This window comes from Lepus europaeus, chromosome 11 (assembly GCF_033115175.1).
Source record: "Lepus europaeus isolate LE1 chromosome 11, mLepTim1.pri, whole genome shotgun sequence".
Classification (NCBI taxonomy): Eukaryota; Metazoa; Chordata; class Mammalia; order Lagomorpha; family Leporidae; genus Lepus; species Lepus europaeus.
This window is the reverse complement of record NC_084837.1, coordinates 24,927,829-24,954,094: the sequence shown is the minus strand read 5'-3', so window position 1 is coordinate 24,954,094 and position 26,266 is coordinate 24,927,829. Positions and strand designations below refer to the sequence as shown.

The window sequence follows — 26,266 nt, the reverse complement described above, 5'->3', positions numbered from 1 at the left end:
GAAGAAGGCTTGGTTTGGGGGCTGCAGGGTACCTGTTGGTGTGCGAGTTGCTGTGCATGAACCAGCTCCGGTTATTGTCCACATACATTGCCCAGGCTTTGTCGTCCTTTCCTAACATCACATCCTTCGTCACGTCGATGCGAGCCACGCCAAAGGCAGGATCAGGGTGGTTATCATAGCGGTCTACCGTGAGCTCCCAGTAGTGCACACCCTTGGAGAAGCCGGTCTTCCCCAGCACCACCCGGTCATCGTAGCTGCTGCAGGTCACTGTCAGGTTGTCATTGGAGAAGATGATGTCTGAGTGCGCCGAGCCAGGGTCAAAAGCGAACCAGGCCACTGGGAAGAACAGAGGGGAACTGGGTTACTAAGGTGCACCTGGCAAGCTGAGCATCAGAACACACTCCTGGGCGGGTGAGGTGCACTCTGTTGCGTTTTCATGCTGCCATGCGGGGGGGAAGTGCCTGGGGCCGGAGGGGCCGTGAGTGAGCAGACAGGGGCCCGTCCTGGGAGCTGGTACTCTCTGCCCCAGAAGCAGGCAGAGGACACACGACCGATTCAGCAGGGGTTACCTGGCTTAGACTGCACTCCCCACCAGCTGATCCGGGAGTGAAGTGGCATCGGTTTTGGAAGGTGCAAGTTCCTTCGCCTGGTGACCGGCAGAACAGTGCACCAGAGGCATAAAGGGAGAGGGGATGCACTAAGCCTGTGTGACCCCTGAGGCAGGGAGGCTAGGATCTAGAGCCCTGGATGGAGGGGGGATAAAACACACGGAGTGAAGGCAGGAAATATCCCTTCGGCAGAAGTGCTGGAATCTACTCACTTTGACAGTTACCTTGGCTCTAAGGAAAGCTCACGGGCTGTGAAGCTATCTGCAACGTCAACTGATTTTCATGAGCGACTGTGACTTGACTGCAGGACACTTTGCTTCCTCCATAATGAACATACAGACTGTGTGTTACTCCTAAAACTAACCGCACAATGTTTTGCCAGAGCCGTAGCTTTTGTGGATATTAGGTGCAGACAGAATGATGTCTTCCTACAAGTTGTTATGCCCCAAATTCTAAAAGCTGCCTACAAATAACACCGTCTGGCGAGACAGAGTTCCTGATTTATTGCACCTGTGAGCCACCTCACATGCACTCCGGTCTTTGCTATTCACAACAGAATAAGCCGATTCCATACCTGCCAACAGCTTTTTAATGTCAACTGTGGGCGTCCCGAGTGAAAGGCATGGGGGAGAGAAACAGGAAGCAAAAGTGACATCGATAAGAAAGCATGCCTCTTTTGATAGACGACTACCCAAAAAAGAGCTCAGTCTACAATACGGCACACACTGCAACAGTCGGTCTGACTCGTATCGTTATCTGCATTTAGGGCTCATAAAGAGGGATTTGGGTTGACTTATAAAAAACTGGGAAGGGGGTAGGGGGTGGGGAGAGGTAAGTTTGGGCTATAACATTAAAAAATACAGGCATCTTTTCCATTTCCTCCAAGAATGTGAGAAACTGATAACAGAGTTAGAATGACAATTAGACAATTTTATTGATGTAAGATAAGCTGCCGCCATTTATTTTGTGAAGGAAATTGTGAGCACACCAGTCACACAGTAAAAGTAACAATTACAATAGGGATACTTGCCTAATTGAGAGTAAGGTGCAGACTGTGTCTCAAAATTGCATCCTATAAAGAGATACTACACATCAAAGCTATGAAACAACCGAGGCGATAGAAATTATCTGTATACACTTAAAAAGCACCAGGTGACTATAGTCACTAAGGCCTGATTCATGAAAAAACATTGCCCTTTTTATGTCAACTTACTTGGCTAGATATTAATGGCTTTTCTGCTCTTTCAAAAGGAAAAGTTCATCTTCTTACCATTTAATAAGTCTTCCTTCAATTGATTCTAAACTCTGCAGCTTAAATTTTCATCATCTTCCAAGTTTAATGGTTTCCACTAATGCTTCTGCATTAAGAAAACTGACTGTCTTAAAAATGAGAAAAATTTACCGCATTGAAATGCAAAAGTTCCCGGATCCCTGATGAAACACTGCTGGGGACCACCATTTCCTGCCTCTCTAACTGTGGCTGAGCTGAATGGTCTTTCTTGGGATTTGGGCCCCAGTTAAATTACAGACACCTTTTCCATTTCTTCTGCTATGTCAATCCTCCCCCGAAGGGGCTGAGGGATGGTGGCAGTGGGTGTGGTCTCAGAGATCATTGCGATCACCCTGTAACTTTTTCCACTGCGTCCTTCCCTAACATTTGGATCCCCTACCCCACGAGAAGCTGCCTTGGGATGGGGGATGGTCTCATCTTAAAAGGCTTAACCATGAATAATGTATAGTTTCCAAGTGTGTGTTGGGGACCGATCTAGAAAACGTGGTTTTGATGAGAGAATCTTTTTTTGTTTTGTTTTGTCTTAGTAAGGCCCTATGTGCTAATTTCTAAAACAATTGAAGAATAATGCATTGACTTAAAAGAAATTCACAAGTTTAAAAAAGAAACGTACTACAAAAGAGGACTAATGACCAAATTAAAATAAAATTTAAAGACTATGGCTTTAGTTTTTGGTTAGTTAATTTTACCCTGTGATGAATTCACTTTCAAAAACAATCATTTTCTTCTGACTCATAATGATTTTTATGTTTAGGGTCTCTCCACTGTGACTTCCATTCCTGCTCATGGGTAGAGCATGACGAGTATGGAGCATTCAGAGTTGTAAAACTGAATCTCACAGCCATCTTTGGAAATAAATTTGTAGAATCTGAATAGGGCTTTAACAATTTTTAAATGAATCATGCCTTGTGCAAGTTTTTTCACAACAAGTATTCTGAATTTTTTATACTACTTTCAACCCACCATCATACATGTAAGATTCAACAGTACAACTATAACAATGCATTAAATACAACCATCAAAAATCTCCAAACCCACATTTCATGTTATTCTTAAGACAATATACATTACAAAGACTATACAATATTGCAGTACATTAGACACAGTGAAGGGTGTTCCAGAACAAAGCATGTTGGAAAGCCAGTAGTGCACAGGAAAACAATAGGAAACGGAAAAGCACAAAGGAAAACGTCATTTTCAAGAGAGCTTGAAGTCCCTGCATCCTTTTTGCACTGTCATGCTGTGGCCTTCTCCATTCCAGGATGTGGGATGAGCCAAAAGAATAACATAAAAAGCAAAAGAAACCTTTGGAAATGTGAAATGTGCATCACGTGTATCCATGATTACAATATAGTCCTGAAGAGATCAAATGAGTCTGCATCTTGGGTATTTTAAGATTCTGTTTGCTAGACGGCATTCACCGCCCCTGCAGTCAGCTAGAAGCCCGGCCTCACCGGCTCGACTGTGGGGAACTTGGCAGGGGCTGGACTTGTTAATTACTCAGATCTTTGGGCACTGGGCATTAGGAGTTAAGGGTTTCTAATGAAGCCAGGACTGGTCCCTCCTCTTTGTTAGGAAAACCATCAGCCGTGAGCTCCTACCAGCGAGCACCGCCTTTTGCAGAAAATGCTTCCACTTTCTGCTCACTGGGTTGCTTGCTTTGTAAGATGAATTCTGCAGCTGGTGTTTTTTTTTTTTTATTTTTATTTTTTTTATTTTGTCAGTAAAGATCTCTTGAGTCTATGTTTAATCAGACCACTCCAGGCTGGATGCACTGATCCAGTCTCCAGCCACAGCTGGTTTCCTGGATACAGAAGGACTGCAAACCTGCACAGTACTGCCACGGCCTCCACCCAGCCAGCCCTGTGCCGTGCTAGGCCACTGCGCGTGATGACAGAGCAGGGTATCTATGGTGGGACCAGCTTGTGCAAAAAGAACTGCTTCACTCATCACTTTCCAATGCCATTATACAACGACCACAGCCTCACGGTTGGTCCTCACGCCACACAAACGAGAATGCCACAAAACGCCATAGTCCAAGGGCTCCTCCTCCCGGAAGCAGGCCACAGACACAGAGACTAGCTCATCCCCCTCACCCGCACATGAACAGCGAGAACGAAACAGGTAATTCAGAGGTGCCCCCAAGGCTCAGAGCTGCAGAGAAAGGGCTGAGAGCTCAGCTCACCGGGTGCATTGAGAGACTGTAAAGAGGAATGCAAACTCTGCTGGTGGGGTGAGGATCGGAAACCAAAGTAGGCTCTCCCCGGGAAGCTGGCTTGTAGATTAAGGGTGGAGGAGAAAGGACTCATTCTACGGAGCGGCAATCTTTCCGAAGGCACTGGAAAAGGGAGGGTCTGTTCTTCTGAATCTGTGTCTAAACGCAAGATCAATGCAAACTAGAGATCAGAAATGTGCTTCTGCCCATGCACGCTTCCCCAAGACCTGCCTGGCCCATGCACTCACACAGTCTCCTTTGTCCCTCGGGTACCACATGCAGGCACTCAGAAAACCCCTGGGCCCGGGGGCCCGGAGGGACCCAAGGCAAGAGGCGAGCGTTTTCATTTCCCTCCACTTTTCAGTGGCAGGAAAAGTAGTTTTCGGAGGTTTCCTTTTAATGAAGTCAAGTATTTATTTTTTAGAGCCGAATTTAGAAACTCAGGAGCTTAGTTTTATTCGTTGATGACCAATAGGCGATGAACACTTAACTGCTTCAGTGACCCTGGAAGTCACTGCCTGGGTACCAACGGCCGCTTAAAGGGCTCTTTAGCAGATGGCGATTTCTGCGAATTGTTTGCTGTTTCCTAGTTCCCCCTTTCTCTCTGTGTTTATATATAATATATATACATATATATATTATAGATACACACACACACATACACAGAGTGGAAGAGGACTCATGGGGGTGCCTAAGGAAGAGGGGGCTGGACAGGTGGTGAGGAAAAGAGCTTTTCCTTTGCTTCTGAATTATAATCAGGCCTCTCGTGATACCACTTGACTATTTTTGGTTCTCTGTGAGCTGCGGTGAGCTGCACTGGTGGCAGAATCTTTTTTTTTTTTTTTTTTTTCCAGGTAATCTGATCTGGCATGAAGGTCAATTATTACATCAGAGTAAGGATTTATGAATTATTGGATCTGGGCTTCTGAATTAGTTTCTCTAAGTTATTAAAGTCACTCTTTTCAGGCTAGTATTGTGGTATAGCAGATAAAGCCACTGCCTGTGGTACTGGCATCCTATATGGATGCCATTTCATTTCTTGTCCTGGCTGCTCCACTTCCTATTCAGCTCCCTGCTAATGGCCTGGGGAAAGTGGCAAAGGATGGACCAAGTGTTTGGGCCCCACCACCCATGTGGGAGACCTGGATGAAGGTCCTGGCTCCTGGCTTTGGCTTGTCCAGCCCTGGTCATTGCGACCATCTTGGGAGTGAACCAGTAGATGGACGACCTCTCTCTCTATAACTCTTTCAGATAACAAGTCTTCTTCTTTTTTTTTTAATCACTCTTTTCTGTTTTTGTAAAACAATAGCTAGTTCCATGGAGTTGTATGGTCTGGTTAGAGATGGATCTTTGCCAATTGGAGCCTCTTTATAATTCAGTTCAACAGTAATCATTTAGGAAATACAGATGGCATGAAGGCAATACTCCATGTCCCATCCCAATGAGGAACTTTCTTCTCATGAAAAATAACATTATTTGGATGCAGAGGGCATTTCTGGGACTATTTTTCTGGTTTGAGTCTGTTCTTGTCTCTGCTTTGTCACACACATGTCTCCTGGCAGAATGCTACACTGCGCGTATTTAACCTAAAATAACTGCAATGTGTGCACAGCAGGATCCTATTTAAAGAGCTCAGAAGGGCATTGGCAAGTTTTCATACTGCCAAGAGTCAGCCTCATTTTCAATTCTAAACTCACAATATTAAGTTAGCTTTAGACTTAATCCTTGGAAGAAGATTTTTTATTTTTAAACTATATACCAGATCTCAGAGAAAAAGAATTAGTATTTGTGAAGTTAAAGCTTTGTGTTCCCAGTTAGAATACATTCAAGGTTTCTCCTACTTAACTTTCCTATGATTTGGATAACTTGACATGTATGATCATTTCTTTTGTTTGGATGACAGAAATTTTAAAGAAATACATTATAATCCTCATAGGAAATAATGTCTTTTAGTTTAAAGGACAGATCTGAAGTATAACGCAGTACTGTCAGCTGTGAACCACCCGTTCATTATCTTGAAAACATTTGTTGCTTTAAAAATTAAGGGAAGAGACATACACGTAAGATTCATTGTGGAACACATGGAGTCCCCGAGCAGTCACCTGGAAACCCGTGGAGAGATGTGCAGTGCCATCGTGAGGCATACTCACCTCTTCTAGTCTCAGCATCAGGAAGGACTTAGAGTTGGCGATGGAACCACTTAGTGGGTGGGGCTGAGAGCAGCTATGAGTATTCACGGGATTAATAACTTGACACTGAAATGGTATTGTTTTCCTAACTTTTATGTGGGTCCATTATGTACTGAAGACCCATTTTTCCTTTATTCCTCTCAGTCTTCAACTATGCTCTTTACTCAAGCACAATTAAGACCCATGCTATCAACCATTCCATCTTCATTTTTTAGTTTTCCCCACCTATGGCTTCCCATTTCCCCACCATCTGGACTCTTACCACATTCTCTAAACAGGTCCTGAAAAAAGGAAAAACAAACCCAAAACAATCCTACCTTTCCATGAGAACTTTCCAAATGAATTAAGAGAGAGAGAGAGAGAGAGAGAGAGAGAAAAAGCAAGAAAAAAAAAAAAAGACTTTCCACTTAATCCCAAAGGAATCAATTCTCCCTCCATCCCTTCCCCATGGCACACAGGGCAAACATTTGGGCAGCTGCCTATAGGTCATCTGTGCCCCTCCGTCTATGTTAGATGGCTGGAGTCTTGGAGGGAAGACACTTATCTCAATAGCATCTGAGGGGCAATCCTCAAGCTCCCCCTCTAAGTCCCCTGGGATGAGGAACTCATTGCCTCCAGCCAGCCCCCCTACTTTGTGGTTATTGTTTATATGAGGGTACTGCAAGGAGTTCATGGAAAACTGGAATTAAAACATAAGTTTATTTGGGTTCAAAAAAAGGTAGCCTTCTTTTTGGCCTCCCTTCTCTTGCCTGATCCTGTTCTTTGTCCTCATGGGCAGTTCTCTGGCCCTGTCATGGTTAGTTTCTCTCCTCATGGAGTTGCCCACCCTCATGCCTGAATATATTATATTCTCACTCTCTCACTTTAAATAAGTTCTCTCACTTATATACCTTAAAAAATTGAAATACATGCAGTTGTTTCATAATAGGCATTTTCCAAGAACTTTTTGAAGATCCCTTGTAGTGTTGGATACACCTCTCAGGAGCTCCACTCGCCAGCTGTAGGACTGCTATCTTCAGCTGCATGGAACACATCATTAATATTGGAGGCCAGTCACCAGTCCTCTTTAAAAGTTTCCGGGGGGGTGGGGGCGCTAAAGTCCATTTCAACCATTTCTCTATGTATGGATTTTCGATTTCTCATTCTCCTGATCATTCCCCTCTACATATGTTCAAAGGCATAAACCAAACACAATATGAAAATACTGAGCAGAGTATCACCATGTTCTGGTTTATCCAAATGATACTTATCTCACTTTGAACTTACTCAAACTATCCTAGTGTTTCTGTGTTATACATATGGGGTACAAGTAGGATGTGTACCCTACTTCTTTACTTCCCTTACAAAACACAAACTACTGAGATATGGGAGAGGTTTCTCAGCCATAATATTGTATTAGTCAGCACAATGATGAGTAAGGCTTTCACAAAGCTATGTTTCAGATTAGGGTTAACATCCAAGACGATCACTACTAATTTTTAACATAGAGATCACTACTGAAAGATCAATAGCTCCTAATGAGATTTTTTTTTCATATCTGATCATGTGTCATTATATGCGGTGATTCTATCTGGATGAAGAACTGTGCTGAGTGAAAGCAACCTGTCACTGGCTAACTGTGGGGGCTCTACCCGTTAACTATGGGGACTGTGTTCATAATGAGAACGGACCAAGACAAGCCTTCCATCAACTCTTGTCCATGACCATCATTTCCTCTGCTATTTCCTGGACTTCCTTCTCTTCCCATGTAGGACTGGCTAGATTCTGGGGTAAAGGCCTACATTAGGGTAGAAGCCTCTGCTTGAAAGAGGACATTAGGAATTGCCAAGCAAAGATCAGTGGGAGGACCACATGTATTAATTACTACTTTTGGGTTCAAGAACAAAGAATATTTTGAGTGGTGCACTCCTGTTTGGCTCACGGCATATTTCCTTTATTTGTTTCTTAGTGACTATTACTGAACACCTACAATGTGCCACTGTATTAGAATCGAGCAGTTGGGAAGCATGAAATTGGAAGGAGAGCTGACCGTAAGAAAAATAGTATTTTAGAGAAAATCTGTGTCATATATGAGTATTATTGATTGTTTCTTTACTCCTGGAGGTGGCATTTCTTGACCAACTCCAACATGTACAGAACGCTAAAGGTTTATATATGATGTTGTAGAAATTTTGAAAATGTAAAGTACAGTTGTTGAGTTGCTATTTTTGGAATTCAAAGAGGAAAGGCAAACAGTGCCCTTAAGACAATCCAGCCTCCTTTATGTCCTGTCAGAAGTCTTGATTGTCTACCTGTTCTAACAGTTCCACAAATTAGCCAGCCCTTGAGTTCTGGTCCAAAAAGATGGCTGTATTTTAGATCAGGGTAAAGCAAATATGTGACTAAGAACTGCACATGCCATGTTAAAGATGAGTTTCAGTTCTATTACAAACCAGCTGTAATTTGCTTTTGTTGGGAAGATATTAAGAGAGACAAAGAAATGAATGAAGAAGGAGGCTGAGCTTTCTTGAATGATCTAATAAGCAGCCAAAGTCATAATTATGTCCAACTGGTACATAATTTATAACAAAAGGTGGTATTTTAAGCTTTCTTAAGTGTGGCATTAATTGCAGTTGGCGAGTGGGAAAGAGATCTGTTTTGAAAACCTCCTTTTAAAAGAAGGAAACAGCTCCTGCCATCCACAGGCTGACTGCATGCTTCCTCACCAAGTCCCCCATTCCAAATTAGAATACCATGGAATTATTTTAAGGAATGGTCATCAGAAGAACCAAAAAACCCTGCATTTCAATTAAATACAGAAGAGTCCAAAGGACTGAACTGCTCCTGGGAATGTCAACTGCCAAGCACTAGGTTCCTGGATCCAATTCAGTCCTATGGAAAAATCCAGAAAATTCCCTGGAATATCAGTCAAAATTAAAAGCAACAAAATGCCTCTCTCTACTGGACTCTGACACTGATCATTCTATCACTGTCCTTGGATTTTATAAACTAACCAAATTTGGTCGAGATATATGATTTACCTATCTGAGGATTTTGTTCTAGAAATTCATATTCTTCTAACTCAATTTATTTTTGGAGAAACCTGGATGCTCTGAGACAGGAAAAGCAAAGTAGAGGCCTCGAAAAAAACATCTTCAGTGGTCCATAGGCTTTTTCTCACATGTTCCTTTATCAGCTCTTTAGTGTGGGTGTTGAATATTCAGTATCATAGATAGAACCTAAGACACACTAGATCCTTGAAGGAGGTAAGAGGTAGCGAACGCCTTTTTGTAGCATTTCTGAAATAGCTAACAGCTCCCAACAGTAACTTTGAAGAGAGAAGCCACAAAGGTACTAACGGCAAATAACTTAAGGAGGTCATCTGCTCTAATTTCCTGGAGAGACAAGACAACTAAAGGGTAGAGAGTGGAAAGGGCACATCAAACTCACACTGCCAGCTGTGGTGGGATGGGGTAGAGACCCTGGGGGATCATTCCCAGTGGACAGTGGTTTGGGGGTGACAAGACTATTGTTGCTCCTTTGTGATCTGGAAATGTACAAGAAGCAGAGTTGATACACGGGCCATGGGGTATATTCTAGTGGCCTCAGGGGTGTTCAAGCTTTGTATAGATGGCCTGATACCATCTGCAAATGCTGAATTACACTGGGATGAATGTTTTCTTCCCTGAATAGAGAAATTCAGTCTCCTGTGGTAAGACATCATCATTCCCCTGTAGAATTTCAGCCATGTGGAGGCAGGTGGGCTGGGTGTTCCCTACTGTGTTTTGGACAGATCCTTATCTCACACAAGGTTCCACCTTCCCTTCTGTGGGCATTTCAGAACCTCAGAGATTAAAGTGCAGTGCTTATATTGGGCAAAATCATCATGACTGTCTTCAGAGATTCTCAGTAGGTTCATCAGAGGCTAGCTGGCATTCACAGAGGGAAGCATATGTCTGTGTACTGCTTGCACCATTAAATACTTTCTGGGTCACTTCTTTTGAAGTGTGGGAGAAGGAGCTATCATACTGGAAGGGGCAAAAAGATGCTGGCAGTCTAACTGGGGGAAAGGGGAGACATTTTAATCTTTACAAATAGCACCATCAAGGTCCACTTTTCAGAAAGCAAGTTCCAAGACATGATGTCAAGAACACCAATCCATTGACTGTCGTCAGATGAAACATTCCTGAGAACTGTTGGGTGGGTGGCTATTGTGAACGTTCAACTAAGCCTGTGGGAGTGCGCTCTAGTCTCCAATGCCCTGGGCATATATACACTCACAGGGCTGGAGTGTGCAGGCTTACCTGAAGCCTGATTCTCTATCACTGATTTCCTTCTTTCCACTTTTCCTCCCAGTGGAGAACTGGAGAGCTGGAAAGCTTCTGTGAGAACAGAGCTCTTTGGTTTCAACATGAGCAGGGCTCTGAGCCCCAGACCTCATTCTACTAATAGTGTTCAAGGGCCTCAAAGATGTGGCTCTGACATTCTCTTTCCTGTCCGGGCAGTGACCCTCAACTGCCAGCCAACAGCATCCACTGGTACTAATTATGGAGGAGCCCTGTGCCAGGGAGCCAGCCGCTCAGCAGGGCTTTGAGGGGAGCAGGCCTAAGCACAGAGACATGACAATGGGCAAAGGACCTCAGGAAAAGCTGGGATCTTAGGCTGGAAATGACAATCCCTTCGCCTCCCCCTGAGAGCAGGAATGTTGTGACACTTCGCTAGCAATTAGGTTGTAGTTTTGGCCAGGGTTTCTGGGCGAGCACAGGAGGCAGCTGCACAGTGTTGCTACATTTGCCAGTATGCTTTCAAGTACCTAGCAGAAAGACTAGGGATAGTATTCCTTCTCTTTCTTCATTTTGGCTAAGTGCAAATAGCTATCTCCTAGCATAAGCAGCAGAGTGCACTGTGCTGGGTGTTACGTGTTGAAAAGTCCTAGGTGTGATGTGTTACTTAACTCTCAGAAGCTCAGACTGACCACAGCAATAATAACTCCCTCAGAGGGTGTGGTCGACAGGATAATGACCCAGCCAAAAATGTCCACATCCTAATCCCTAGAACCTGCGGATACATCACCTCCCAGGCAAAGGAGACTTTGGAGGTGTGACTAGATTATGGACCTGGAGATGGGGGCGTGCTCCTGGGCTATCCAGGTGAGTCCAGAGTAGTCACAAGCATCCTTGTAGAAGAAAGGCAGGAGGGTCAGAGTCAGAAAACCATCGGAAGACATTGTAAGATGGAGAGAGGGGCCATGAGCCAAAGAATGCAAGTGCCTGCTAGACGCTGGAAAAGCCAAGAAAAGAAATTCCCACCTAGCGGCTGCTGAAGGAACCCCAGGCCAGTGCGACCATTGAGGACTCTGACTGCGCTGGTGGTCATTTGTCCCAGCAGCAGTAGGACACTGATGCATCGGGGAAATCTGAAATGCTGCAGTACTAGAGCAGGGGAGAGGGTCACACAGGGCAGCGCCTGCGGTGTGTACTCTGTAGCCTTGAAACTGTCCGGGTGGACAGAAAAACATCCCACCCTCTTCTTCTGTAGGCCCTTAAGGTGAACCATGGAATGGACGGTTTTCATATGATATCACCACTGGGTTTCAGCATCCTAAAACTATTTGCTGGTTGTTATGTTACTGTCAGTTTTCATGGACCCTTTTGGTGGACAATGAAGAAGTTCTTACTAGTGTGCTACAAAAATGAGGAAGGTTTACTATAATACTTTGTTTGGGCTTATTTCATGTTGGGGTTCCATAATGCCTTCTGAGATTCACCTGATCCTCCCTCCCACAGCAAGAGTTCCAGGGCATGTGCTGAATTAAATGCTTTGGGTGGCAATCTTTCCCCAGTGGATTATATTCCTCTGAACATGTGCCATAGAATGCTCTCTTTTGGTTTCGTGGGGTCTTTTCTCATTGCTTCCAGTTACCTCCCTTGGTTAATGCCACCAGCAGCCTCGGCTCACGTCTCTAATAACCTCTCTTCCTTCTCCTCCAGTGAAGCTGTCAGTCAGAGTCAATGAGCTTCGTGCAACTGCGCATAACCGAGTGAGACCCAGGGTTCTGCTCTGAGGTTCTGCTTCTGTGCCTGTACTTGGTGTCTTTTACTTTTATTTTTGTGCCAACCCAGAGGCCACTGTTCTTACTTCCAGGTTGTAAGGTGGCACTCTAGACTGCAGGGTGGGACCATAGTTTTTAGGGAATCTGAGGAAGGCACAGTGAAGCTTAGGAAAGAAGAGGAGCAAAGCCCCCTAAATTCTTGCATCCTGTGATCCCAGGGCCCAAGCCAATACCTGATGTATCTGAGGTGCTCAGTTAATGCATTTGAGTCACTACGATTTCTTTTCACCATCAGCTTAAGGCAGGATGTTGAAGTTTCTGCCTTGCGTTCAGCTTTTGGCTTTCAGACAGTTATTCCCTCTGTTTTCTTTGGGAACTATCCCCCCTCCACCCAGGTCAAGTTCATTTCCCCTGCAGTATGTTGTAACTTGTTTCATGCAACTATCAGACAAAAAAAATATCAGAATAGTACTTCTATGAAAAAGTAAATTAAAAAGACTCTATTAGCAACATTTTTCTTTTTAGAAGCGCCTACTTGATAATTGAAATTAAGCTAAATGGTAGAGTTCAGGTGATGTGATAAAATGGAATGGCTCATTCATTCCTGGGGTAAAAATCTACCTGGAAACCAATCTGGAACCCTGATCAAGGGCCTTAAAAACATTCGTCTGCTTTAGCTCAGGAAGAATCTGCCCAAGGGAAATAACCCTTTTACACACAGAGCTGTGCTAAAGATTACAGACTGCAAGTCTCCAAGCCCTACTCCCCCCGAGGCCTGGTGAGTGGAGGCCGGACCTCTGCCGTGCACACTGTCTGCAGCCATTGTCCCAGCCCTGTGAGGGCCCAAGGGGTACAGGGACCTCAGTGAGGTGAGACCCAGGAATATTACCTTTTTTATATTGCCCGTTCTCTCCAGATTTTTTTCTTTAAAGAGGCCCAATCTGCTTAAGGGGGAACTAAGGAAATATAAACAGAAATTTTCATCTCCTGTTGTCAGCCTTGCTGATTTTTTTTTTTTTTTTGGTAGGAGTATAGTCTGTCACACAGAATGAGCCTCAGAACTCTATGTATCGAGAGGCCTTCTTACAGGATGTTTGCAACAGATACTATTCTGCAGATGGTTTCAAAGGCTGAGCACAGCCATGAACGGCCATTCAATGAATTATTTTAAAGATACATACAGCCATGACTCTGTCTCTTTCAAGTCTTTAAAATTCTTAACGACCTTCAGTAATATTTATCTCTAAGTCAGGGTAATTTTGCAGCAGGCCTGTGTGCATGACGGCCACAGATACAGCTGCAGGAACTTCATGCTCAAGGAACTAACCAGCTTGAACCCACATAATAACGCATTTTCCTTTCCCTTTTCTCTTCTAATGACACGGCCTTTCTCATTTCCATTAGATTACATTGCTTTTCATTATTTTCTTGATCACGTCTAGAAAAAAATTGTATATTCCTGGGGATCCTCTTCCCTTTTTCACAGTGCTCATTGCTATTTGTAAGTAGGTAACTGTTGGCTCCAGGTCTATCTTCTCAGGCCGTGAGCTCCGTGACAGCAGGGCTGTGTCCCTTCTCTGTACTCACAGGACAGTAGAGTAGGTACTTATCAAGCACTGTCCAATAGACAGAGAGAGAGAGAGACAGAGAGACAGACAGAGACAGAGAGATATAACTGTTTTTGAAAAAAAAAATCAGAGTTCATACTGTAGATATGTGATATCCCTCACATAACGGCAACCTTAGGTTGGTGGGAGGCTTTGAGACCATTCCAAAAGAATGTATATAATGAGTGATTTAAACCTTAGACAACATGCTTCTAACAACAAGTTAGACTTGCCATCGCATACGAAATTGTACTCTTCTGTGATACATTTTGTCTTGCGCTTTAGAAAGCAGTTAACTCACTAAGAAGAACATGAAAGATTTCATTATAGTAGAAAGCCAGAATGAGCCACCCCACCAACCCCCGAGACCAGCAAAGAAGAAGCATCTCTAGAGCAAACCTTTCCAGGAACTGTAGGAAACAAGATTAATAAAATATAAGCACAGTGAATATATAAAGGTTCTGTGAATAGCTTTTTTCTCACTGAGTTCTACAAAACAAAAAGGGATATAATTATTGAATTTTATAGGTTTTTTTTTCTATCATTACAGAGTAATAAAATCTTTTCAAAAATAAATTATTAGCTATATATTTTTTTCTTGCTTTCTAAATCTTGTCTCACTGTTTGGATGCGTTAGAGTGAGGGAGAAACAAATAGAACAAACCAAGGTTATGGAGAAAGTATGTATGTGAACTTTATTTCATCATGAGAAAATCATTTCTGTGCAGTAACAGAGAATACTGATACCTACATGATGATAGAGTTTTCTTTGTATTGAATACATACCTTATATTTGTACACAATATATAAAATTCATGGAAGAAATTAATTTCTACAGTACAGTTTCTTTGTTGGAAGAGAACTTGTTCCATTAGTTTCATTTAGAAAATGACCCCCAATTCTGTGACTGTGGTACCAAGGATCGCAGTTCCAATCCTGCAATTTATTAAATTAAACACCATAATCTTATGAACATGAAAAGAAACCAAGAGACTACATCCTAAGCACTCAGGCTGCTATGCTACTAAGTGATCTTAGCTAATAGCACGATTCTCACGATGTATTATGGATGGAAATTGTCTTCCTGTGGGTCTGATGACACAATATTAGCAAGATGGCTGCAGATTCCTCTCTGCTCTGGGGGCACGCACTTCACTCCTCAATCAAACCTGTACACACACAGGAAACGAGGCCATCGCCATCAAGTACCTTCGGCACGGCACCTAGGAAAACCTCACAGAGGGCTTTAGCATTTAGCATGGTGTTTTGGGGAAAGAGACAACGGCTCTCAAAAGATAGGTCACCCCAGAGAACAGGTGCCCAAATGATTACCCAGGGGAGGTCTGGCTACCGTGCTACCGTGATCCAAATGGGTGGGCATTTTCTCTTTAGCAAATGCTTGACTTGGAATAGCATCTCTCATAGAGCAACAACCGCTCCCCAAAGCATCGTTTCATGGCCAGGGGTATTTTGCCCCTGCCATGGTATTTGAAATTGTGCTTGTTTTTAACCATGTGAACCACTTTTAGGGGTGACTGGCATATGCTGAGGTTTGTGGGAAGCATAAAAAGACACCATCCCAGTTCTTTTAGCTAACATCTTGAACTTGAACAAAATCACCATAATTAGTTCTGCAGAAGGAAGTTATACAGAATGCCAGTGGGGGTGTGATTTCTGTGATTAAAATGACACCCTCAAGGTCTCAAAATGCTTTGGCACCAGCATAAATGTCTCTTCACGGGTTTAATTTCCTTGGTGCCATTGCTCTTAAAGTGAAAATGTTAAAAGCCTCAGAGGTTATACTTGGCCATCAAATTCAAGCATCTCATCTGTGATGGATCACTTATCTTTGATGGCCAAAGCATGTACAGTGTAGCCAAGGAGCAGAAGTTCTCAGAGATTAACCTGGCACAGTGGCCCTGGGCAGCCTCACTGAGACTAGAGGGACTGGCACAGGTGAAAATGGCGAGGTAATGAGTTGCTGGTTTCTTCCTGTTGGTGCCAATGGCCTCGGCTTTGGGGAGGAAATGGATGCAGTCCGAGCTGGTTGGGCCAAGAGTGGCTGACAGGACCTCTCGGATCAGCTCCAGCACCCCTCACCCATTTGCAACACATTCAGTCACACAAATCCACAGCTGCCAGGTCCCACCCCCCTCAGGAACAAGCACGTGCTACAGAGCAATTTAGAATCGTCTGGGCAGAACTAGCAAGTGATGTGTATCGGTGGAGAATGGGAGCCTGCTCTAGAGCCTAGATACATTCGTCTGAGACACCGGGACACATTCAGGCCTTCACTGTTCAGCTTCTTCAACTGCAGCTTATTTAGAATGTTACCCAAGGAAGCCGCCGGCCCGAGCCATTGGAACTGCCGATGTGGAAGCTTTGGTTGGGTCACATCCACATCCCACGGGCTCTCTAAAGGCAGGAGAGGAACAGCAGCTCTGTGCCAGAGTGCAGAGCAAGTCATGGAAACACTTGAGGAATGCGGGCACTGCTGGGGTTACCTCCGGGCTTGCCAGCCATTCTAGATGCCACGCAGTTCTCGCTCTGAGGGGCACTGCTGAAGGGCCTTACCCTCGGACGTCTGCAGGACCAGGGTCTTGCTGTACGGGCTGACTCCTGTTTTGTTGAAGGCCTTGACTCGAGCGTTGTAGGTGCTGTTGAAGTGAAGGCCATCCACGGTGCACATTGTCTCCTTTCCCACATACACCTCCTGGGGGCCAAGAAAGGAACAGAACCCGCTTAAAATAAACTCTGATGAGAGCCAGGGTCAGGGTCAACAGCTTTGGCATCAGCCTGATCAGGGGTGAGTCCTGTGAGACACTGGGCCATTTGATTTTCCTTTCCTGATATGCAAAATGGGGCCACCTTACGAGTTTGGTATGAGCATTATTTAAAGTTAAATGCATACAGCCTGGTACTTGGTATATAGCATGGTCCTTGCAGCTTAGTGAATGGAAGTTATTAGCAGATGGGGCTTAAAAAATTAAAATTAGGTACTTATAGTTAGGACTATGCTTATGAATAGTAACTTGGTATTTGAAAAGGACATTACACCTACAGCGCTCTTTATCCATTGTTACGGTTTTTAAAAAACATGTTCGAAAACATGAAAACACGAGGGTGGTCTCTGTGTGTTTTGACAACTCCACAGATAACTCTGGGCACTGCCATACAAGTTACACTCAAAGCCATGGGGGTGCAGGTTTCCATCACAGTGCAGAGGGAAGGGGGAGAAAACAGGGAAGGGAGGGAGAATGACATTTCAATGGCTTAAAATAAATCCGAGCAGAATGCATCTTTAGCATAGGTTAGGCATTTGCTTCCCTCTTTAGCTGTACACTTTGCAAAATTTATGCTGATGTAATGACTGGAAGTGATTTGCATTCAAAGCACAGCCTTAAAGGGACAACTGTCTGGTGGGATACTAACAGGACTGGAGGCCTGGGTCGCCCAGTCATTCCTAATTTCTGCAGTAACACAGATTTGAATATCGCGCCCTCTGACTCAGAGCTTCTCAAACTTTAGGTGTGTATGAATCACCTGAGGACCAACATTTGTTTTCCGATCCTGTAGGTTTCTGGGGTGGAGTTTGAGATTTTACATTTTTAACAAGTTCCGGGGTAGGGGAAGACTATTCTTTGAATGGTCCAGCAAGGAACAACCTGAAGGCTCAGGCTGGGAGCATGGAGGGGTGGCTGCACTTTCTCACGGTAGCCTGTGGACTAAGAGGAAGGGATCCAGATGACTGGGAAGAAGCGATGGGATGCAAGGACTTCTTTAGTGTTAATTGGTGCTCACGGAGGAAGGAGTAGGCAGATGGTGCTAAGACTCTGAGTCTGATATCTAAATAAGGACAACCAGGATGTAGAAAAGGCAGGATTAGGTTTTAAAAGAAAATTATGGGTTTATTTTAAGGCATGTAGGGTTGAAGGCAGTTTCAGGACATTTCTAGGTCAGACTCTTAGAGGAGAAATATGATTGAGGGAGCTGGACTAGAGAGTGGGCAGTGCAAAGGGGGCGAGAAGTGGGAGGGGAAGGGATGGGAACCACGCCCCAGCTGACGCCTAGGACACATACGTAGGTAGCGGTTGGGAAGAAAACGCTGGGACAAAATAAGGGAATTTATTTATTTAGGGACTTATGGAAGCCAGGAGAATGAATTTTCTAGCCTAAAATAATAATAATAATAATAATAATAACAACAACAATAATAATAATAATAGAAAAAGAAAGGCCCTGCAATGAAATGAGCTGAAAAGGCAAAGTCAGGGATGAGAAACAGACAGACAGGAGTTTACACACACACACACACACACACAGAGCATAAGAGACACGAATTGAAATGGAACCTGAGACCTCTGCAGAGGGAGGAACTTGATTCCGTCAGCCTATAAATCAACACCTATGTCAATAAGGTTTCCCCATCCAGACAGAGAGCCTATGTCCTGGAGGAGAGCTGTGAAGACTTGGCCCCAGACCCCAGGCACTTACGGCTACTGGAAGACCAAAGCCACAGTCAGGAAAAGGAGACCGACGGGCTTTTCTCTGGAGGACTAGTGGTGGGGGTGGCCACTGACGGCCGGAAGAAAGCCTGGTCCTCATGGGCTGGGATCTGCTCCTGGACAGGGGCCCCATCTTCTGCAGCACAGAGAGTGGCCTTACTATAAAGAAAAACCACTCCTCTGCCTGGAGGTCTCAGGCATCAGAGCGTGCAGGGGAGAAAACTTAGGCAAGACCAGGGTGGTGCAGATGGAAAGCAAGGTGGGAGGAGAGGGTGGGTGAGAAGGAGGCAGTGTGGATGAGAGAACAGCAGATACACGGGGACAGGCAGTCATGCACACAGATCATAAACTGGTAAGCAGACCCATATGATTGCTACCAGGCCCCCCCAAAAAGGTAAGAACAGGCCCAGTCACCCAGCACAGTGCAGGGACCAGTCTAGCCCAGAGTCGGCAGTGCTGCTCCTACCGCTGTTAAGAAGAGTAGGACACTTCAGACACCTCTGATGGCACAAGAGGAGGCAGGCCCTCAGCTGAAGGGCAGGCAGGGTCCACCAGGATGCCCATCCCCAGGACAGCGGGGAAGCCAGACCGGACTCCAGGGCACATCCTCTGGCTTTGCCTGACAAAGAACAGGTTCTTGACTCACCCGGAACTGACCCCCGCTGCCGTCATCCAGTTCCAGAATGTATCCTTCGGCGGGCACCGTGGACAGGGGCGGCTGTTTCCAGGACAGAGTAGCGCTGTTGTTGTGGGTGCAACATTCCTCCAGCTGTAGGATGGGGGTTGCTGGGACTGGAGAGGAAGCTAAACAGAAATTAGTGTAACCCTGGCTTCTGCTGTTTGCAAACAGGTCAGCGTGCTGGAATGACAAACATCCCCCTGGTGAGGATCTGGTTAGAAGCAGCCAGTAGGCGTGCATGGGAGAGTTGAATGGGATCCTTCCCAGAGTCTCCATAGTGGAACTGGTTCCTTAGCTATGGTGGCACTTCCCACCTTAGTTGTGGCATGTGGAAAGGAGATAAGCTAATATACACATTGCTCTGTTCTCACCCCATGGGGATGGATACACTGGCCCCAGTGGCAATGTTTGCATGGGGGCTGAATTTCCCATACATTCCACTAAAGCCGATTCAACTGAAAACATGGCTGAACCCATGTTAATAATTTTATCATGAATTTTGGGATGAAAATCTCAAGTTTATAAACTGGGACTTACTTTCTAGGAAACAGCTCTTGTTTTTTGTTTTTTTTTTTAACGGTTAATTGTACTCCAGGTTTTGCGACAAGTGACATACACCATGATCTCTCAGTTTCAAAAGTTCTGAGGAACCTGCCATCAATCTCTCAAGGTGGCTGTACCTTGAACCAGTGCTAGGTCAAGTGTACTCTTTCTTCAGGTATAGAACACCCAACTGTGAGTGTTGGAGCAGACTGAGGTGCAACAGGAGACTTAAGTTATGGTCATGTGACAATGTATCATGGCATTACTGGACTCAATAGCCCTTCTGCATATGCTATGCTAAGAGCCTTTTCTATTATTAAAACTGCAGAGCAGTGGATTCACAGACTCACAGGTGTAGAAATATTATTCAATGAGGGGCTGGCAACATGGCACAGCAAGTTAATCCTCCACTTGTGATGCCAGCATCCCATGGGGGCACCGTTTCAAGTCCCAGCTGCTCTGCTTCCAGTTCAGATCCCTGCTGATGTGCCTGGGAGAGCAACAGATGGCCCAAGTGCTTGGGTCCCTGCACCCATATGGGAGACCCAGTTGAAGTTCCTGAGCCAGCCCTAATCATTGTGGCCATCTGGGGAGTGAACCAGTGGATGGAAGATCTTTCTCTGTCTCTCCTTCTCTCTCTTTAACTCTGCCTTTCTTTCTTTTTTTTATAATTCATTTATTTATTTGAAAGGCAGAGGCAGAGAGAGAGAGAGAGAGAGAGAGAGAGAGAGATCTTCTATCTGCTGGTTAATTCCCCAAATGGGGTACCAGAAGCCAGGAGCCATGAGCTTCCTCCAGGTCTCTCATGCAGATGCGGGGGCCCAAGGACTTGGACCATCTTCCACTGCTTGCCCAGGCCATAGCAGGAAGTTGTATAAGAAGTAGAGCAGCCGGGACTTGAACCAGTGCCCATATGGGATGCTAGCACTGCAGGCGGTGGCTTCACCCACTATGCCACAGCACTAGCCCCAACGCTGCCTTTCAAATAAGTATTTTTTTTAAAACAAGAAATGTTATTCAACAAATAATCCCAGTTACCAACATATGAACTCAATGTGTGTAGCTGGGAACATCATTTTTACCAAATGCTCAATTTTTTTCTAATATCAAAACATTTACTTATTATTATTTTTTAGCAGTTTAATAACAGAACAGCTTTATCAAAAGAACACGTTAATAAAAATAATCCTACATCCAGGGACATTTTCATGAACAAATGTTAATTGTGGGACACCTGGCATGCTGTTCTAAAATTGGACTCTCTGTGTCATGCATGCATTGAATTAAATCTGCTCCTTGTCAGTTATCCCAACCAAGAAGATGTTTAATTTAACAGCAGTTTAGGAAGCAGGTTCTATGGTGGAAACTCTGGGAAACAAAAGCAGTGACTGTAACATAAGAGATGTGAGGGTGAAGCAGGTTAATTATCTTATACTTAAGAAAAAAAACCTGATATGCTACAGTACCATTTTGTCGGAACAATAGATTCACACATAATTAAATCAAAACCAGTGACTCCCAGCAGACTCATAGAATGACAATCACTTTAAATAGTACTCTGACCTCAGAATCAGCCCTTAAGGCATTCTGGTCTGGCTGAAAGCCCATGAGAGCATTTCAGGCATGAAAAGCCAAGACACTGTGGCAAAAAAAATGTCTACATGAACAATTTCTGTGAGCAAGACCCCAGTGGAAAGAAGTGGCCATTAAAGAAGGATGTACTTTTCTCTGAAGGGAGGAGAGAACTTCCATTTTGCTTACGGCCTTGTCTAAATACTGATGGAGAGTGTGAATTCAAGACTTCCATAGCCTTGGCAGCTCATGTGAAGAGCCTCAGGTGATCACTGATGTCATATATGAGTGTTAATTGTTAAATTAACAACATGAGTCGCTGTGCACTTATTTCCCTTGCAGGACCTCTGTCCTCAATGAGTTGTATGAGAATTAACTATAAAATTTGTTCTCATTTTTTTGTGTGTGTATATATGTATGTGTACAAATTATTGAAATCTTTACTTAGTATAGAATTGGTTTTCTGTATATTAAGTTAATTGAAAATGAATCTTAATGGAGATTGGGACTGGAATGGGAGAAGGAGGAGGGGATGGGGCGGGAGTGGGAGTGGGGTTGGGGAGCGTATGGTGGGAAGAATCACTATATTCCTAAAGTTGTACTTATGAAATCTGTACTCATTAAATAAGAGGTTTCTTTGGGGGAAAAATCATTGACCCCAAATTTGAATGCAATCAGTTTAAGAAAAGAATCAGGTTTCAAGTTTGAATGACACAGGTTTGGGCGGCCTCTTAGGGAGGACTATGAGTACTACAGCCTCTGAGATCCCACAACATCTGGACTTGGAGGAAAGATGAATTCACTGCCTTGTTCAATAAACAGGACTGGTTGGGAAGACAGCAAGACAGGAAACAACACCTTCTACTGATTCTCATGAGCAGCTACACACAAACAGGTGGCACTCAGAGTTCCTACTGGAGGGGTATCTTTAAGTCTGTAATGATTAAGGTCTTAATTTGTTATTTGAAATTTTTTTATTTATTAAAAGAGTGCATTTAAAATCTTTACTGTGAAACTAAAATATAACAAGCTTAAGTAAGCCGTTTTCCCAGGGGCTTCCAGAGACATGTGTGATTCTCCCTGGGACAGCTATTCTGAACAGTCCTTCTCAGCGCATACCACAAAACAATTAATTCCTTTGACTCTTGCTTCATTACCTACCTATCAATCTAATGTTTTCCCTTTGTCCACATTTCAGGTAAGTCTACATTTTATCAGTTATAAAAGCACAGAATGAGAACATAAGGTGGTTTCAAACTGAATCATACAAATGCTTTCAGTATTGTGATAAGAAACTCAAATTTCCCTGTGTAGACACAGGTATAATTACATGATTAATTGAGATACATTATATCATGTGTAATTAAAGTGCTAGAACTTCATTTATAAATGCTCAGAGGATAAACTGTAGAAGACCAAAAGGATGGGAAAAAAGTCTAATCTCTCACTGATCTTCATATACAATGTTTTCCCGGATTTAAAAAAATAAGCAAGTGAACAAAAAAGTAAAGTGGAGAGGAGACTGAGAAAGAAAGAACCAACCCTGGGACATCTGCATGTATCTTAATCTATTTCTCAATGTGCTGAGCACTATTCCTTCCCTATTTATCCCAAAATGATGTATATAAAAGGCAAACGTGACAGAAGTATAGCCTCAATAGCAAAGGATCATGTTGTTAATTTAGAAGAATAGATTTTACAGTGGGTGTTACCCCATTTCACTTTATTAAGTACTAATAAAGTGACCTACAAGACATCCAAAGTATTTTCAAATGATGCTATCTTTTATGGCCTTGAAAAGGGTGGAAATCTGAAAAAGATCATGTTATTTTATTGAAACTCCTTTCTTTGGCACTTCCAAAGCTTTCTTGATCTTTATGCTTTCATGATCATTTTAGGACATCTTTGGTTTTTCCTTAAGAACTAACTTGTCCTGACCTACCTGGTCAGAATTCTAGCACTCAGCATTCTTTAGCCAGTAAAATCAACTTTAGGCTAAAAATTCTCTTTTTAGATACAAAAGGGTAACTATTCTTACTGACTTTCTTGAAGAGGTCTGGCACAGGTGTGCTTCAAAGTGAGATTCTATAACAACGACTTTCAAACACTGTTTCCAAATGTCTTCCCCTTTTACACTTGATCTTAGCACAGAGGCCAAGAAGCCATGTCTATCTTTCTTAAGGCTGCTTTGGTTCAAATTATATCTCACATTCCTTTTATTTCATTTTATTTTCTCCAATCTTTCACCACCATCCCAAATTCCTCTGTGAAAGTAAACAGGAGTGTGGCAAGCACAAGTGATAATGGATGCTGGCCTCCCAGCCTGCACAGAGCACACTAAGCCTAAGTGATGCTTCTCTGAGCACTGGCTGAACACCAGACAGTGTGGTGAGAGCCTTCCATGAGTTACCATCAATGCCACAAGGTAGGTGCTGTTATTATTTCTGTTTTGTAGATGAGGAAACTGAACCATGGAACATTTTCATGGCTAGGAAGTGGCAAAGCTGGGATTTAGACAAGGAGCCTGGATCCAGAGGTGTGTACTTAGAACTGCAATAAATACATTATATTTTTGAAAATTCTTAGAAAATGGAAATGAAAAATGAGTTTATTTGGGTGCAAAAAATTTGAAATCCATGCATAGTTTTTCATGATGCACATTTTCCAGGAAACTTAAAGATACATTGTATATATGATTTCAAATTTTTGGGGGAAGGGAAGGTAGGCATTTAGCCTAGTGTTTAAGATGCCTGCATCCCACATCAGAATATTTGGGTTTGATATCTGGCTCTGGCTCCTGACTCCAGTTACCTGCTAATGGAGACCCTGAGAGACAGCAATAATGGCTCAAGTGGTTGGATTCCAGCCACCCAATGTGGGGGACCTGGATTGAGTTCCCAGCTCTTGGGGAATGAATTAGCAGAAGGGAGTTCTCTCTCTCTCTTAAATAAATAAATATTAATATATCGGGGCCGGCGCCGTGGCACAGTGGGTTAATCCTCCGCCTGCGGCTCCAGCATACCATATGGGCGCCGGTTCTAGTCCCAGCTGTTCCTCTTCCAATCCAGCACTCTGTTATGGCCTGGGAAGGCAGTGGAGGATGGCCCAAGTGCTTGGGCCCCTGCACCCGCATGGGAGACTGAGAAGAAGCACCTGGTTCCTGGCTTTGGATTGGCGCAGCTCCGGCTGTTGTGGCCATCTGAGGAGTGAACCAATGGTTCACTCCCTCTCAATGGTTCTGTCTCTCCCTCTCAATGTCTGTAACTCTACCTCTCAAATTTAAAAAAAAATCATTAAAAATATATATATATTTTCTTGGCCGGTGCCGCGGCTCACTTGGCTAATCCTCCACCTGTGGCACCGGCACTCCAGGTTCTAGTCCCGGTTGGGGCACTGGATTCTGTCCCAGTTGCTCCTCTTCCAGTCCAGCTCTCTGCTGTGGCCCAGGAAGGCAGTGGAGGATGGCCCAAGTCCCTGGGCCCTGCACCAATGTGGGAGACCAGGCGAAGCACCTGGCTCCTGGCTTTGGATCGGTGCAGCGTGCCAGCCATAACGGCCATTTGAGGAGTGAACCAACGGAAGGAAGACCTTTCTTTCTGTTTCTTTCTCTCTAACTCTGCCTGTCAAAATATATATACATATATATATATATATATATACACACACACACATATATACATATATATATATATATTTTCTGCACCAAAACAAATTTAAAAAAAAAGATTTACTTATTTATTTAAAAGGCAGAGTTACAGAGAGAGTGAGAGAAGGAGGCACACACACACACACAGAAAGAAAGAGAGAGAGAGAGAATCTTCCATCTACTGATTCCTCCCCAAATGGTTGCAATGGCTGGGGCTGGGCCAGGCCGAAGCCAGGAGCCAGGTGCTTCTTCCAGGTTACCTACATGGGTGCAGGGGCCCAACGACTTGGGCCATCTTCCACTTGTTTTCCCAGGTGCATTAGCAGGAAGCTAGACTGGAAGTGGAGCAGCTGGGACTCAGAATGGTGCCCATATGGGATGCTGGCACTGTGGATGACAGCTTAACTTGCTGTGCCACAGCACCTGCCCCCCAAACAACTTTCAAAACCATTTTTCATGAACTTCTTGAAGTACTCTCATATTATTTCTCCAGTCTGATACTTAGTAATAGTGTCTAGCAGCAAAGGCTTCATGCCTAGTGCCAAAAGTTTCTGTTTCTTAAAATTACCAAGAATTACAGGTAGAAATTGATGTGACATTTTACCTTCAGAAATGATGGCTGGGAGTGCAATTTTACTGCAGTGTCTTCTCGGGAGTTCACTTATAGACTGACCTTCCTCTTTAAAGTAGGTGAACAATTCAGTTAGCATCTGGGGAAAGTCTGGACATTACAGGCACTGCAAATTGGTCTAGCAAGCTGTCACTGGTGCAGAGTTACAGATATAGGTGAGTGAATGTGCGAAGGACATGCATTTCAGGGCCCCAGAAATGGAGCACTCTTTCTCTCTCTTTCTGAACAGATGACATGAAGCACATGAGGGCTCACCTCAACCTTGTCAACCCTCTGATGGCCCTCACTGATTTATAGGAGAGTTTGTTCAGATCATATTGTCATTGGCGATGACACTGTTGCACACTCAGGGCTCTTACATTCATCATTAATTAATAAAGACAATTGAGTGCTTAGGTGACTAGAGGCACTTACAGGGATTAACAGCCATTCTTGAAGTATTGGATTGCTGTTTTGACCTGGTTCAGAATAACCACACCAGCATTTCATTGCAGCACCATGACTTGTGCTCTTGGGATACTCTGTGTATTTAGACAGCTCTGGGGTAGTATTTTTCTGGAAGGGAACACGTATCTGAAATATGTTCTTAACCAAGCAGCAGAGCCCTTGGCAGACCAGGAAAAGACTCTCAAAATCTCATTCCCATGACCTGAGAAAGAGTTGGTAATACCAACTTAGAAGTATGGGGAAAAAAATGTCTCTATCACTCTCCAATCAAAACAGAAGATAAACTTAATATGTTGTTTTCT

The 26,266-nt window shown here is 43.9% G+C and overlaps 1 protein-coding gene across 17 annotated transcripts in view; it reads right to left on the bottom strand.

The window, feature by feature from the left end:
* Positions 1-26,266, bottom strand: part of TRIM9 (tripartite motif containing 9) — a 118,690-nt gene that overhangs the window by 6,756 nt on the left and 85,668 nt on the right. For 2 of the 17 annotated variants that reach the window (XM_062204589.1, XM_062204601.1), the window contains 6 exons: positions 19,093-19,250; positions 16,516-16,654; positions 4,085-4,273; positions 1,639-1,680; positions 1,183-1,206; positions 33-336 (listed from right to left, as the gene is read on the bottom strand). In XM_062204589.1, the coding sequence (XP_062060573.1) occupies positions 33-336; positions 1,183-1,206; positions 1,639-1,680; positions 4,085-4,273; positions 16,516-16,654; positions 19,093-19,250 (856 nt within the window). Of the gene's footprint in view, positions 1-32; positions 337-1,182; positions 1,207-1,638; positions 1,681-4,084; positions 4,274-16,450; positions 16,655-19,092; positions 19,251-26,266 lie in introns of those variants that run through there. The other 15 variants (XM_062204603.1, XM_062204605.1, XM_062204597.1 and 12 more) reach the window with 14 other exon arrangements.